The sequence below is a fragment of the Solanum pennellii genome, chromosome 10, assembly GCF_001406875.1.
Source record: "Solanum pennellii chromosome 10, SPENNV200".
NCBI lineage: Eukaryota > Viridiplantae > Streptophyta > Magnoliopsida > Solanales > Solanaceae > Solanum > Solanum pennellii.
Genome location: NC_028646.1, coordinates 63708355 through 63720525, shown reverse-complemented (window position 1 = coordinate 63720525; position 12171 = coordinate 63708355). Strand labels below are relative to the sequence as shown.

General features: G+C 31.5%; 1 protein-coding gene across 1 annotated transcript; it reads right to left on the bottom strand.

Annotated features, from left to right (window-relative positions):
• Positions 1–575: 575 nt before the first annotated feature.
• Positions 576–1790, bottom strand: LOC107001707 (protein RADIALIS-like 1). Its single transcript, XM_015199673.2, has 2 exons — positions 1400–1790; positions 576–836 (listed from the first exon to the last, which is right to left on the bottom strand). The coding sequence occupies exon 1, from the start codon at positions 1681–1683 to the stop codon at positions 1417–1419; it is 267 nt and encodes an 88-aa protein (XP_015055159.1). The 5' UTR covers positions 1684–1790; the 3' UTR covers positions 576–836; positions 1400–1416.
• Positions 1791–12171: the final 10381 nt, after the last annotated feature.

Sequence of the window (12171 nt, the reverse complement as noted above, 5' to 3'; positions counted from 1 at the left end):
TCACCTAACTTTGCCTATTTTCCTCAAAATATACTTGACACAAAAATATATATTATTCTCTCCTACTAGGGTGTCATGTCACATTTTTTAATGTATTTTTTGTGTCAAGTATAGTTTGAGAAAAATAGATAAAGTTGGGTGATATTATATAATCCTAAAACAAACATAAGTGATATTCCTAGATAATTCCCCAAACATGGGTGACTATCTAGGGAAATTACTCCAGCTTATTATGATATCACGTGGAGGTATTATGACTATTTCATCTACAATTACATTATTACATAAAAAAATTCTGAATTATATTCCCATATAAATTTAGTCTCATAGTTAATAAGACGTTATCTCACACAGATTGAGCATGGATTACAACGTGGATTATTCATTTTTAGTTAGTTTCTATTTTTCTTGTTCCATTTTCAAAATCTTTTCAACTATTAATTAGTGGAGGGAGAATCAGATCGAAGATCTAGTTCTTAAGTGTATTTTATTCTGATCCCTTTAAAGTATTTTCATTTTTTTACTAAATAAAGTAGAGATAACAAGTGTAACAAATAATCATAAAATAATACACGTTTAATTTTTAAGGAACAATATAATTAATTAATATTAGAGGGGACATGAAGAGTACAAGAGCAGACAGAATTCAAATGATTCCTTCCGTAGGTAATTAATACTATATAGACTTAGCGTTTAAAATTTAATTGGACAAAGAAATTAAATATACAACTTGAAAATTAAATATTTTAAAAGGCAGGTTCCAAGGCAAATTATTTGCACTTTTCTAGTCTGCTTGTTGACGTCTGTTACTTCAATGAAGTGTTAGGTTTTGCATCCTGCATGAACATATAGAGAAAAATAATTAGCTACATAAAATTTGGATATATTCAACGATGTCGGCGTATAATCATATTCGAATCAATTTATGTGTGCACATCAATTATTCAAATGTAGATATATTATAGTACTTTGTAAAATAAATACAGTATTAAGTTTAGATGAATCTAAATATCGAAAGTAGATTACATTTCATGTCCCATGGTGTCCCTATTAGGATGCTCGTGTTAGGAATATGTTATACGTAGATATGTTCCTTATTGTGAAGGTGACCCCTCAACCTAACCCTACTACCCCCCACCACTGTTTTTTTGTTGAATTAATTGAGTGATGTGTGATAGTTGCCTTATTGTTTTTACATTTAGACAAAACTAACTTTTTTTTAATTAGATTATGACATCACTTTATAAAGCACTAGTATCTTTTAATATTAGTCATAACTTGCATGGTTTAAGGTAATGTGGAATACCACATACATTTTTTTTTGTTATATTGTGACGATGTGTATAACTTAAATTTGTTAATAATATGAACAGAAGATAGATTGATAGAGCATACATACCTTTACTAAAAATAATGTTAGTCAGAGGTGGAATTATGGGATCCTCCGGTAGTTTTGTATTTGGGGAAGGGCACCATACCATTGTCAATAAAGAAAACATCCCTTAAAAGGATTTCATAGTGTCTTTTCACTTCTTCTGCTGTTTTGCCTCCAACTGCTTTAGCAACATTGGACCAACGATCGCGAGTTTCCTTGTCATACACAGCCAATGCCTTCTCAAACGCCTTGTTTTGTTTCGCGGTCCATGATCCAGAAGAACCGTGTTGAGACGACATCGAGCTCATGATGATACTTTGTTAAGTATCACAAGTTGTGAAAAATGTAGAAAAGGAGATACAAAGAAGAAGAGAGTACTAAGCAGAGTTGGTTTGTTGTGAAAACAGAGTTGGCAAAGGGTTGTTTATAAAGGGAGGGAAAATGCACCTACTAGGGTGTGGTATCAATTATCATAGTCAATAAAGTTAAGTAAAAATCTTTTGAAATCATATATTTACCTAGTGGGAAATAGTAGTATATCGGTGAAATAGTCAAAGTGCAAACGAGTTGGTGCCGTTATCAAGAAGGGGGAAAAGGGGGTGAAAGTGGGCCCAAAAAATTATTGCAAAGAATTTTGGTGATTTGTATTCTTAGGAACCACAAGAGGAGATGGAGAAAGAACATTCACATAAATATGAGCATGAAGAATCAGTATCCCCCAAACAAATTTTCAATTTTAATTACACCTCTTTCATTTCAAAGGAGCCACATAAATTAAAGTATACTCAAAATCTAATGAAGTTTTAATTACTAGTCCTTTAGACCACATATAGCATATAAATAAATAATAACCTAACACTAATTGTGACTTATTCACATGGTTGTTTATGGGGATTGCTTAATAATTCTATTATTGTAATTAGATGGTAATCCTTTGTGAATAAGCACACCACTTGTCAAAAAAATATCTCACTTGTTTATCTTTAATTTTGAGATACAACAATCAAGAATCATTATCATATATATATATTTTTTTGATTTATATATTCCAAGATATTGACTTGGAAAGAGATGGGACCCAAATTCACTAGCCGTACAGCAGGAGCTTTCACGAGAGTGTCACAATGCTAGCTATTTACAGAGTTCAGTCTGAAGAAGAGATTGCCAAAGATATCACTAGCATTTCTATGTTACTAATTTTGAGCCTTGGAGTAGAGTTTATCTTGATTTTAGTTGTGTCACATGATACTGCTTATTTTTATTTTTTTTTAAAACTAGATATACATATATTAATAATAAATGAAATGAAAATAAAAGGTAGAAACACTAAAAGGAAATAAAAAAAGATGTGTATTGGTTTGATTGATTGGTGATAGTACGTCACTTAATTAGAGCAGTGAGATACTAAGTTTTATTTGCTAAGTTTTTCCATCGACATCCTGAAATTTACTTTGATAATGCATTCAGTATTGTTGTCAAACCTACATCTATTTGAGTTGTTTTTTTTTATATATTCTCACATCACGGGGATAGTTGTTAATCAACTTGATATCTCTAACACGTTCTTGCATGATAAGCTAGAGTAAGATGTATACATGGTTTAACCATCTGTTTTTGTTGAGCCTAATCACCTTGATTACACATGTGGGCTAAAGATATCTATTTATGTCCTCTAAAATAAATGTTTGATTGGTGCCTTGTATGGGCTTGGTTTCCAAGGCTATGAAATAATTATGAGTCTGATCTATATACGTTGATATATAATTATAGTCTTCGATATATCTATGTATATAATTGCTTCATTGCTTCAACATTGGGAGATTCATTTCCCCCTTGCGTAACTTGGACTAGCTTAATTACTTTTGAGACATCGAAACTATATAGTTATTTGCATAAGTCTAAATGTACACATGATCTCTTGCAATGAAGTAACATGTTAACTTGTAATAATATTCTACTCCTAAGTGCCCTAGTTAGTAATAAGTTGCACACAAGTGACAACACACAATTTCTTGAAGATGGTCTTTAATTATCGAAGTATTGTTGGTGGCTTGCAATATCAAACTTTTATTTCCTTTCCAGTTAATAAAGTCTCTGACAAACATTGCTTAGTAGTTAAATATATCTTGCGATATAAGAAACTTCTTCTCATGATATTTTCTTTCTAAATCAAAACTTTCATCACTTACAAGGATATTGTGATATCGATTTTGGAGTAAGTATAGATGATCCAAAGTCTACTACTAGTTTTGCAATTTTCTTTAGGTTCAACACTTGTTTCTTGGTATTCTTGTAAACAACAATTTATCTCATGCTCTACTATTGAGGTCAAATATCGCTCTCGCCTGTGAACTCCTACATATTAGTCTATTATTGAAAGAAATTAGTCTTTCTTATGGTACGTGCCTTTCTTATGGTGTGATAGTTGAAGTTTGATTTATCTTATCGATAACTCGAGGTTTCACTCTCGTATCAAATATTTAAGAAGAATTAGACGATTTTTTAAAATTTTTGTGTGCGTTAGCCTATGAATATTTTGGTAATATGACTTTTTGGCAACCTTTTTGAAAAACCTTTAGGGGACCCTTGGAATGAGTTGGAGGCAGTGGCGGAACAAGGATTTTCAATAAGGGGGTTCAAAATTCGTAGAAATAGACACAACCGAAGGAGGTTTGACATCTATTATATATACATAAAATATTATTTTTACCACGTATAAATAGTTAATTTTCCATCGAAGAGGGTTCGGATGAACCCCCTTGTACCAAGGCCGCTCCGCCCCTAGTTGGAGAAGCAATACGTATAGCCTCACCATGATCAACGACATATTTTGACATTCAAGGGCCATATAATAGGAATTAGATAAATTTCTTGATTTTTCATCTGTGTTAGCCCTTAAATATTTTAGTAATATGACTTTTGGGCGATTTTTTTTCTAAAAAAACTCTAAATACCTCCTACATGATCAATGAAAGCCATGTTGATTTCTCCTTTACACATGATACCTTATTAGAGGACATAACTATAAGTGTGAATCTAGATTAACCGAGCAACCTGATGATTAATCTTTTTCTAAAAAAAAGTAGAAAAAGAGAAATCTATTCTCTCTTTTACTTTTGTACATGAAGCAGTGATGATCTTTGGGAACATACTTTTTTTTGTAATATCGTGTACTAGTTGTAGGAAAATGACATTTCATCATATACGAAGACAAGGTTAGGATTGAGAAATTTGGAGGTTTTAAATTTTTGGATAGTAGAGAAAAATATTGGAACATGCTTCCTTTAAAAAGGAAAAGAAATTTTTTTGTGATGTAGCGGGGTTTGAACCCACAATGGGAGTGAAAAACATTTTCACCACTTTTTTTCTACGATTGAGGTCTCAATCAATTTTTTTTTAAGAATTTACAAATTATATATATATATATATATAATTTTCTAATACAAATAGAAAATATAGGAAAAAACTAATGAGTCGTACGAAAACATGAACTCCACCTAAATCTGCCTCCTTATTTCATAATTGAAAAGCTGCCTACTTCTTGTCCATCCGTACAATGATTGTGTACTATGATGTTATCCTGTACCATATTTTTTAGCAATAGCAGTACAATCAAATCCAAACGTGGCATCTCTTTGATTGGCCTTTTGTATCATCCCTTAGCAATCACATAAACAAAATAATTATTTTCCATATAGATATGGTCATTATACTTATGATCTACGAGAAAAAAACAAATTAGTCATACTGTCCTTGACCAAAGTAGAGGATAATTACGATTGAAAGGATAAAATTTCTTCATCTTAATTATTGATATCAATTTCGAATTTTATAACTAAAAAAAATCATAATATATAGGAAACACTTTCTTAAGGTTTAATATTGTGCAAACATGAATTAATTAGAACCTAGAATAGAATGTTAGACACCAAGTTAAATATAAATTCTAAGAACTATATTATTCTTATATTTTACATGAAGCTAAAATTTGTCAGAATTAAAAATCCACTGATTAACCAGGTGCACAAAATTAAAAGTAAGCGACCAAAATAAAAATAAAATCCATATATTCTCGTACTCTTACTAGTTACTACTATAATATGAACAAGGTGGATCAAGATTCTATCAACATGGGTGCTAATGAACTTGTGATCTAAAATAATTTATTTAAATCCCATTTATCATTCAATTGAAATTCTTCCTTTTATGTTAAGAAGATGTAACTTCTTAAACTTTTTTTAAAATTATTTGTGCAATATAATTTTTTACAAAGAAAATTCAATTAAATCATTTTCCTTATTCCTAATTTCGGTCAATTACGTATATACTAGACCCAGGGTTGGAGCCACCTCAGTATAAGGGGGTTCCGAATCCCCTTCGGCAAAAATTTATATTATTATAAATAGTTAATTTTTTTTATATATATAATAGATGTCAAATCCCTTCTGCTACTTCGTGAATTTATTTCTACACATTTCAAACCTCTTAATTCGTGGATTTATTTCTATAAATTTAAAATCCCTTATTTAAAATCTTAACTTCGCCACTGACTTCTTCGAACCACGTAGGTCAGGTTGGGCGTTTTTTTTTTTCTTTTTATGAAGTCAACCTCATTGACCATACTGTGAGTAATATAGCCAATCATTAAAAGAAGAAAGATAGGCATATGTAACTCTGAAAAGATGATGTTGAATTGAGTCAATTACCAATCATCAATGGACCTAAATTGATTTGCATTAATTGTGGAGGAGATAAATATTTGGCATGATATATGTTATATTTATGTCCTTTAGTTTTAAATAAATATAACTAGATACTTAAATTTGTACTAAAAGAAACAAATAAGTATACATGTCTTATATATTTAATAGACATATGATGTAACTTGGCACGTAGAACATTTGTGTCTATCTGTTAAAAGTATGTCTATATATTATGTCATAAATATCTGGTGTATTGGAATATTAAATATGAAGGGACAGTAGAAACAAACGTTTGCAGTGCAAGACCATACAATTTGAAGAAGCAAGTGGGTGATCCTAGTTCTATCTTATGTTACTTTGTCGGTTAAATAAAACTCTCCAAAATAGACCATACATAAAACTTGTAGTCCTTTTCCATAGTAGAATCCATACAACCAACTTTTTAAAATTGATTCGACTTAAGTTGAACCCATTGTCTGAATTTAAAAATTCGGTGGTGCCTCTTGATCAATCTACCTTCATTATCCAACAACCAATTTTTTTTTCCCGTCAAATGAGTGCCATACACAAAATTTTGCATCGTGTTCACATTGTTAAATAATAGGGCTAAGTTGAAATTCATGACGGAATGAAATTTGTTAATTGATAAAATGTTATTTGAGTTTGAAATGAATTTGTCTGAAATTAACAAAATAATGAGTTATCATCCAATTTACCTTAATATTAATCTGAATTTAATTTCTTGGCTACCTTTACTTTAACCAGATTTTAATTTTATAATTTGTTTATTTTACTTGATAAAATCGTTGTTTTTCTTTATTATGGTTATATATAAAATGTCAGACAAATAAAAGTCTCTTTTCCCCCTTATTTTCTCTAATAGAATTTTTAATAAATAAACTTGAGCTACAAATCAATTCAAAAAATTTTATTAGCACCAACTTTTAGGTAAAGCCAATGAAGCACAAGCTTTGGGTCCCTAATTATTGGGAGCTCCCCACCCACCCAACCCCTAAAATTGGAAAAATGCACAAGTATCTCCTCAATCTATGCTCGAAATTTCAGAAGACAAATTCATACCATACTAAGGTCTTATTACCCCTTAAACTTATTTTATAAGTAATTTTCTACCCCTTTTCGGCATACGTGACACTAGCTTAAAAAAAAAATCAACCCGCGTTGGACCCACAAAATGGTGCCACGTAAGCCAAAAAGGGACGGAAAATTATTAATAAAATTAGTTCAGGAAGGTAATAGGACCTTAGTATAGTATAAGTGTATTTCTGAGATTTCGGGAATAGGTTGAAGGGGTACTTGTATATTATCCCCAACCCTAAAATTAGCCACAAAATGTGTCTGTTGCCATATATATATATATATATATATATATTTTTTTTTTTTGGGGTAGAAAGTCAATTCACTAGCCATTTAGACAACTAGCTATATAGATTCTTGGGCATATTGTTCATCTATTTAATTACTACAACGCTGATTAATGATATGATCTAAAAGCACACCTCAAACGATGATCAAAATTTTACCATAAACAAAAAGGGGAAGTGATTTGTGGCCCTTCCATCAAGTGGTTGAAAGATACAATTTCCACCACTTGTATTGTATCCAAACAAGGGTTCTTTGCTCATGATTAGTTGACAATTACTTGGAACAATTTTTGAAGAATATTCTAAAGTAACTTTTAAAGAATTTTAATACGTATATATATCTTGAGATATTTACATATAGTATTCCACTTTTGTGAAGCAACATATGTGAAGTCTTTTCCTTTCTGAGTTTCCTGGCTAGTGAGATCTCTAGCTAAGGTGGTCCATTTTACAGCTTGCAGTAGGAGAACCTTGTATGGATATGGTCCAAACACCAAGCTACAATCAAGGAAAATACTAATTTGTCGCAAGAAATATAATGAAAATTTCATGAATAGTATCTTTAAAGGGAAAAAATATATCCCTTATTGATTAAACTAGTATTCATTTTTATTTTAAATTCTTTATGTCATAATTGTTCATTGACTTAATTAGTGAAATTGCATATCTTTTTCATTTTAATTTATGTGGTCATATTTAGTTGGGCACATGATTTAAGAATGAAATTTTTTGTGTTCATTGACTTAATATTGAAATTGCATATCTTTTTCATTTTAATTTATGTGGTCATATTTAGTTGGGCACATGATTTAAGAATGAAACTTTTTGAAATTATTTATTTTAAATATGATATGCCTGTTTGCCATAAATTTTAAAGCGACGGGAAAAAGTTGCAATCACAAAAAGTATGAGGAAATAAGAATATTTTATTGATAAGTAGTGTGAGCATAATTTTGTTTCTCTCTTAATTTGTTTCTCTGAATTTCTCGTGATTTGAGGGTTGTTAGTATCATATTTCTCCGTCATTTGAGGACTGTTAGTATCGTATTTCTCGAACGTAGGAGGCCACATATTGATCTCTTTGTGAATATTCTATGAATTTATGAAATTTTTGAAATGTCTCCCTCAAGTTAATATATTAAAGCAATGTCTTGTGGAGTCCCTTAAAATTTTGATGTCTACATTGACAGTAACTATAGAACCTTGGAAACACTTGTGATCTTTAAACATGTAATAACATTTGTGATGTTGTAAAAACCTGGTAACTAAAAGTAAAATAATAAGTTTAAGTTCGTATTATTTCAAATTTAGAAATTTCTAATTCTTTTTACAACGGACTAAACACCCTTTAAAAATTCACTCTTCCATAAAAGTAAGTTGTGTTTACTCTAAGATTAAAAAACATAAATATACTACTATATAAGATTAATTCTGGTAATTAAATTATCATTTTGCCCCTCTCGATATTGAACCCAAGTTATTTATGTTTGAGTTTTGAAAGTTGGTTTCAAACTTTGAATAAAAAGTTGAGAATTTTATAAGCTTTCTGTTTTGAAAGGCTAAAGTTGTACAAAAGTAGATTTGGTGTTTCTTGGAGTTTCGAGCGTCGAAATGAATTTCGTCGATTTCACAATGTGAAAAATAGTCTATGAGAGTTGTCAGTTTTAGATTCGGGGTCCTTTTTAAGGATTTGAAGTCGTAGGTTGGAAATTTGTTGAATTTTAGCCTTTAAGTTCACTTTGGTCAACATTCAGGGTTTAGATGTTCGGACCAGAATTCATAGAGTTCCTTTGTTTCTGGAGATGATTTTAGGCCTTAGTGAGATCTTGGTTGACTTTTTAGAGGTCCCGAGCTTGTTTTGATATTTTCAAGCGTTATGATACTTTCTTGTGATTTTTACGGATGTCGAGTTAATAAAACATCAGATTCGTGTTTCACTGGTTTCTTTGAATCATGAACATCGAATATAGTCAACTTGCACACATGGTTTGTATCTATGGGGTTTCAAATAAATCATGAGGATCATGTGGATGATCATTTGTGTTGATTAATGTTTCTGGTTTTACAGTCCTCGCGTTCACTTTTGCTATCTTCGCTTTAACGAAGGTCGGCTCGCAAAAGCGAGATTGACCTTTTAGTAAAGGTTCACTTAAGCAAACCAGAGCTCTCTTTAGTGATGATTGAGCGAAGCCCGCTTCACAAAAGTGAGACTCATAGTTTTGTGGGGTTCACTTAAGCTAACCTGGTCGCGTGCTTTTGCGATATCATAAAGGGATTTTTGGTCTGAAAATTTGGGGTTTAAGCCCCATTTTTCATTTTTGAGCTTGAAAAAAAAACTCCTTGGAGGCAATTTTGAAGATATCTCTTGTGCCAAATCTTTTGAGTAAACTTTTGTGACCCTGAATCTTCATTTTCTTTGATTATTTATGGATTTTAACATCAAAACTTGGATTTGGTTAGCAATTGACAAAGTTTTTCAAGAACATGAATTAGAAACTGAAATGGTGCTTAGAATTGATTTTAAGTCCTTTTTCAAAATGGTTTTAACCTATGAGTTCCAAATTCCTTGGGTAATGTTTTCAAGTAAGGATTTTCAGATTCAAACCACATTTTTGAAATTGGATTTCTGAGTTGATTGACCCATTTTTAAAAAAGTTAGAATTGGGTATTGTTGTTTTCAGAATCTTATTGTGATGATTTTATTGAATTTGAGTACGTAGATTTGGACATTGTTCAGAAGGAGAAGACTCAAGTCTTAAAAAAGTCTATTTGATTGAATTAAAGTAAGTGTTCTCCAAAACCTTGTAAATGTAGTAGAATAGTGTATTTCCCTTCATTGTCTGTTTTTGGGGGTAATGAGAATGAGGTGATGGGTTCATTATTTTTCCACTTGATTAATCTTAATGAATAAAAATAAGATTAATGAAAAGTCAACGTGTTGATCATAATGCTTGTGATTTCTTGTTGTAAGCCCTATTTAATTGATTGATGAAATGCTTTGATGACATTAATGTGGACTTGAATTGTTTGATTGTTGTCTCTTCCTTGTGGTGTGAAATTGCTTATGTGTATTATTGTCATACATCGTGTTGAGACATGTGATATAAAGTCATTGGGAAATAGTATCGTCTAGTAATATTATGCTGAAGGAAAATGGTAACGGCAAGTGACGTGATATAATGCCTCTGAAAAATGGTTCGGCTAGCGATAATATGCTAATGGAAATGTAACACCTCGAACTTCCATCCATTTTTAGTTTTGGGCAAACTTGAAATGACCATATCTTTTAGCACAGAAAGAAATAGAGTGCCCACGAGCTATCAAATTGAAGGTCTCTAAGGGTTCTTTCCAACACCTCTAAGTTTGCTAAATTTTGAGCTCGAAATAAGAAATTATGCCCATTTTACTGAAGTCTTTCTAGTTAAGGCTTTTCATCTGTGTAAGGAAAGGGTATTTTGATCTTTTCCTTACCCCACTAGGCTTCACCACATTTTCCTCATCCAACTAAGGGGTCTAATCAGACCCTAAGTTATTTTTCACATTCCCTAACATTTAGAATTGTAGGGAGAAGTTTCAAGAAGAGAAAAAGAGGGTTTTCAAGTGTTCATTAAATGGTTGAGGAATTTTGCCAAAAACAATCTTTCTTTCAGGTATGTGAGGTTTTCTATAGTAATGGACTTGTTCTTCCTCACGCCAAACATGCATCCATTAATTTGTCCATTAAATCGTTTATGTAAATATCCTCAAGTAGTTCTTGAGTTTGAACATCATTCTTTTAGAATTGAGGTTTTGAGTTCTAGAGTGAGGATCTTGAGTATAAATTGAGTTTCTCAATATATATTTAGTGGGTTTTTGATAATTTCATGTTGGGTAGGTGAATCAAGGTGAGTTTTGGAAGGAACAATATGATTGTAGATAAATTAGGACCCGAAATTGATAGAAAAATTCGTTGAATATCTAGGTTATGGGGTGGGGCAGCGCGCCCTGGAGGCACCAAGACTTGGGTGCTACAGGTTTAGGGCTGGCACCCTGCGCCTTCACTGCGCCTAAAAGTCCTCTCAGTACTTTGAGGCCCGGCGCCCTGCGCCAACAATGAGCCAAGGTTGTTAACCCCTTTTCTTCTCTGTTCTTCATCCCGTTTGTGTTCTTTCAGTTGTGTCTTTGCTCTCTTCTTTATATTAAGTCTTAAAATCTTCATAAATCCTTGACATATCCTAATCACATCTCTTTACATTTCAAAAATTAAAGTTAAGATAAATAGAAAATTTCAAGAGGTCCTTTTAAGTCAAATTTGAGAAATCTTTTGCAATTAACTATAACATTGAACTAAATCTTGAGTAAATGAGTATGAGAATGTGATGAGTTGTATTTCATGTTTCAAAATGAGTATAAGGAACTAATGTATTCTTAACTGTAACACTTTTACATTTAAAAGAGAGAAACATCGATTGTAATGACTTTGTGAGTTTAGAGAAGTTTCGGAGTACTACCTCTTAAAAGAGGATCTATTGAGTAAATTAACACAATTTGAGAAAGAGTTATTTTCTATACATTTGAGAATAAATTATATATTTCTGGGAGTAGTATTGAGCACCGATATGGGGATGAGTTCACACAACTCACATTTTTCATAAACCATGTAGCCAACATGGGTAAAGGATCATATTTTTTAGACAATTCATTTTTTTCTTTTAAGCATAACTTAGTGGAT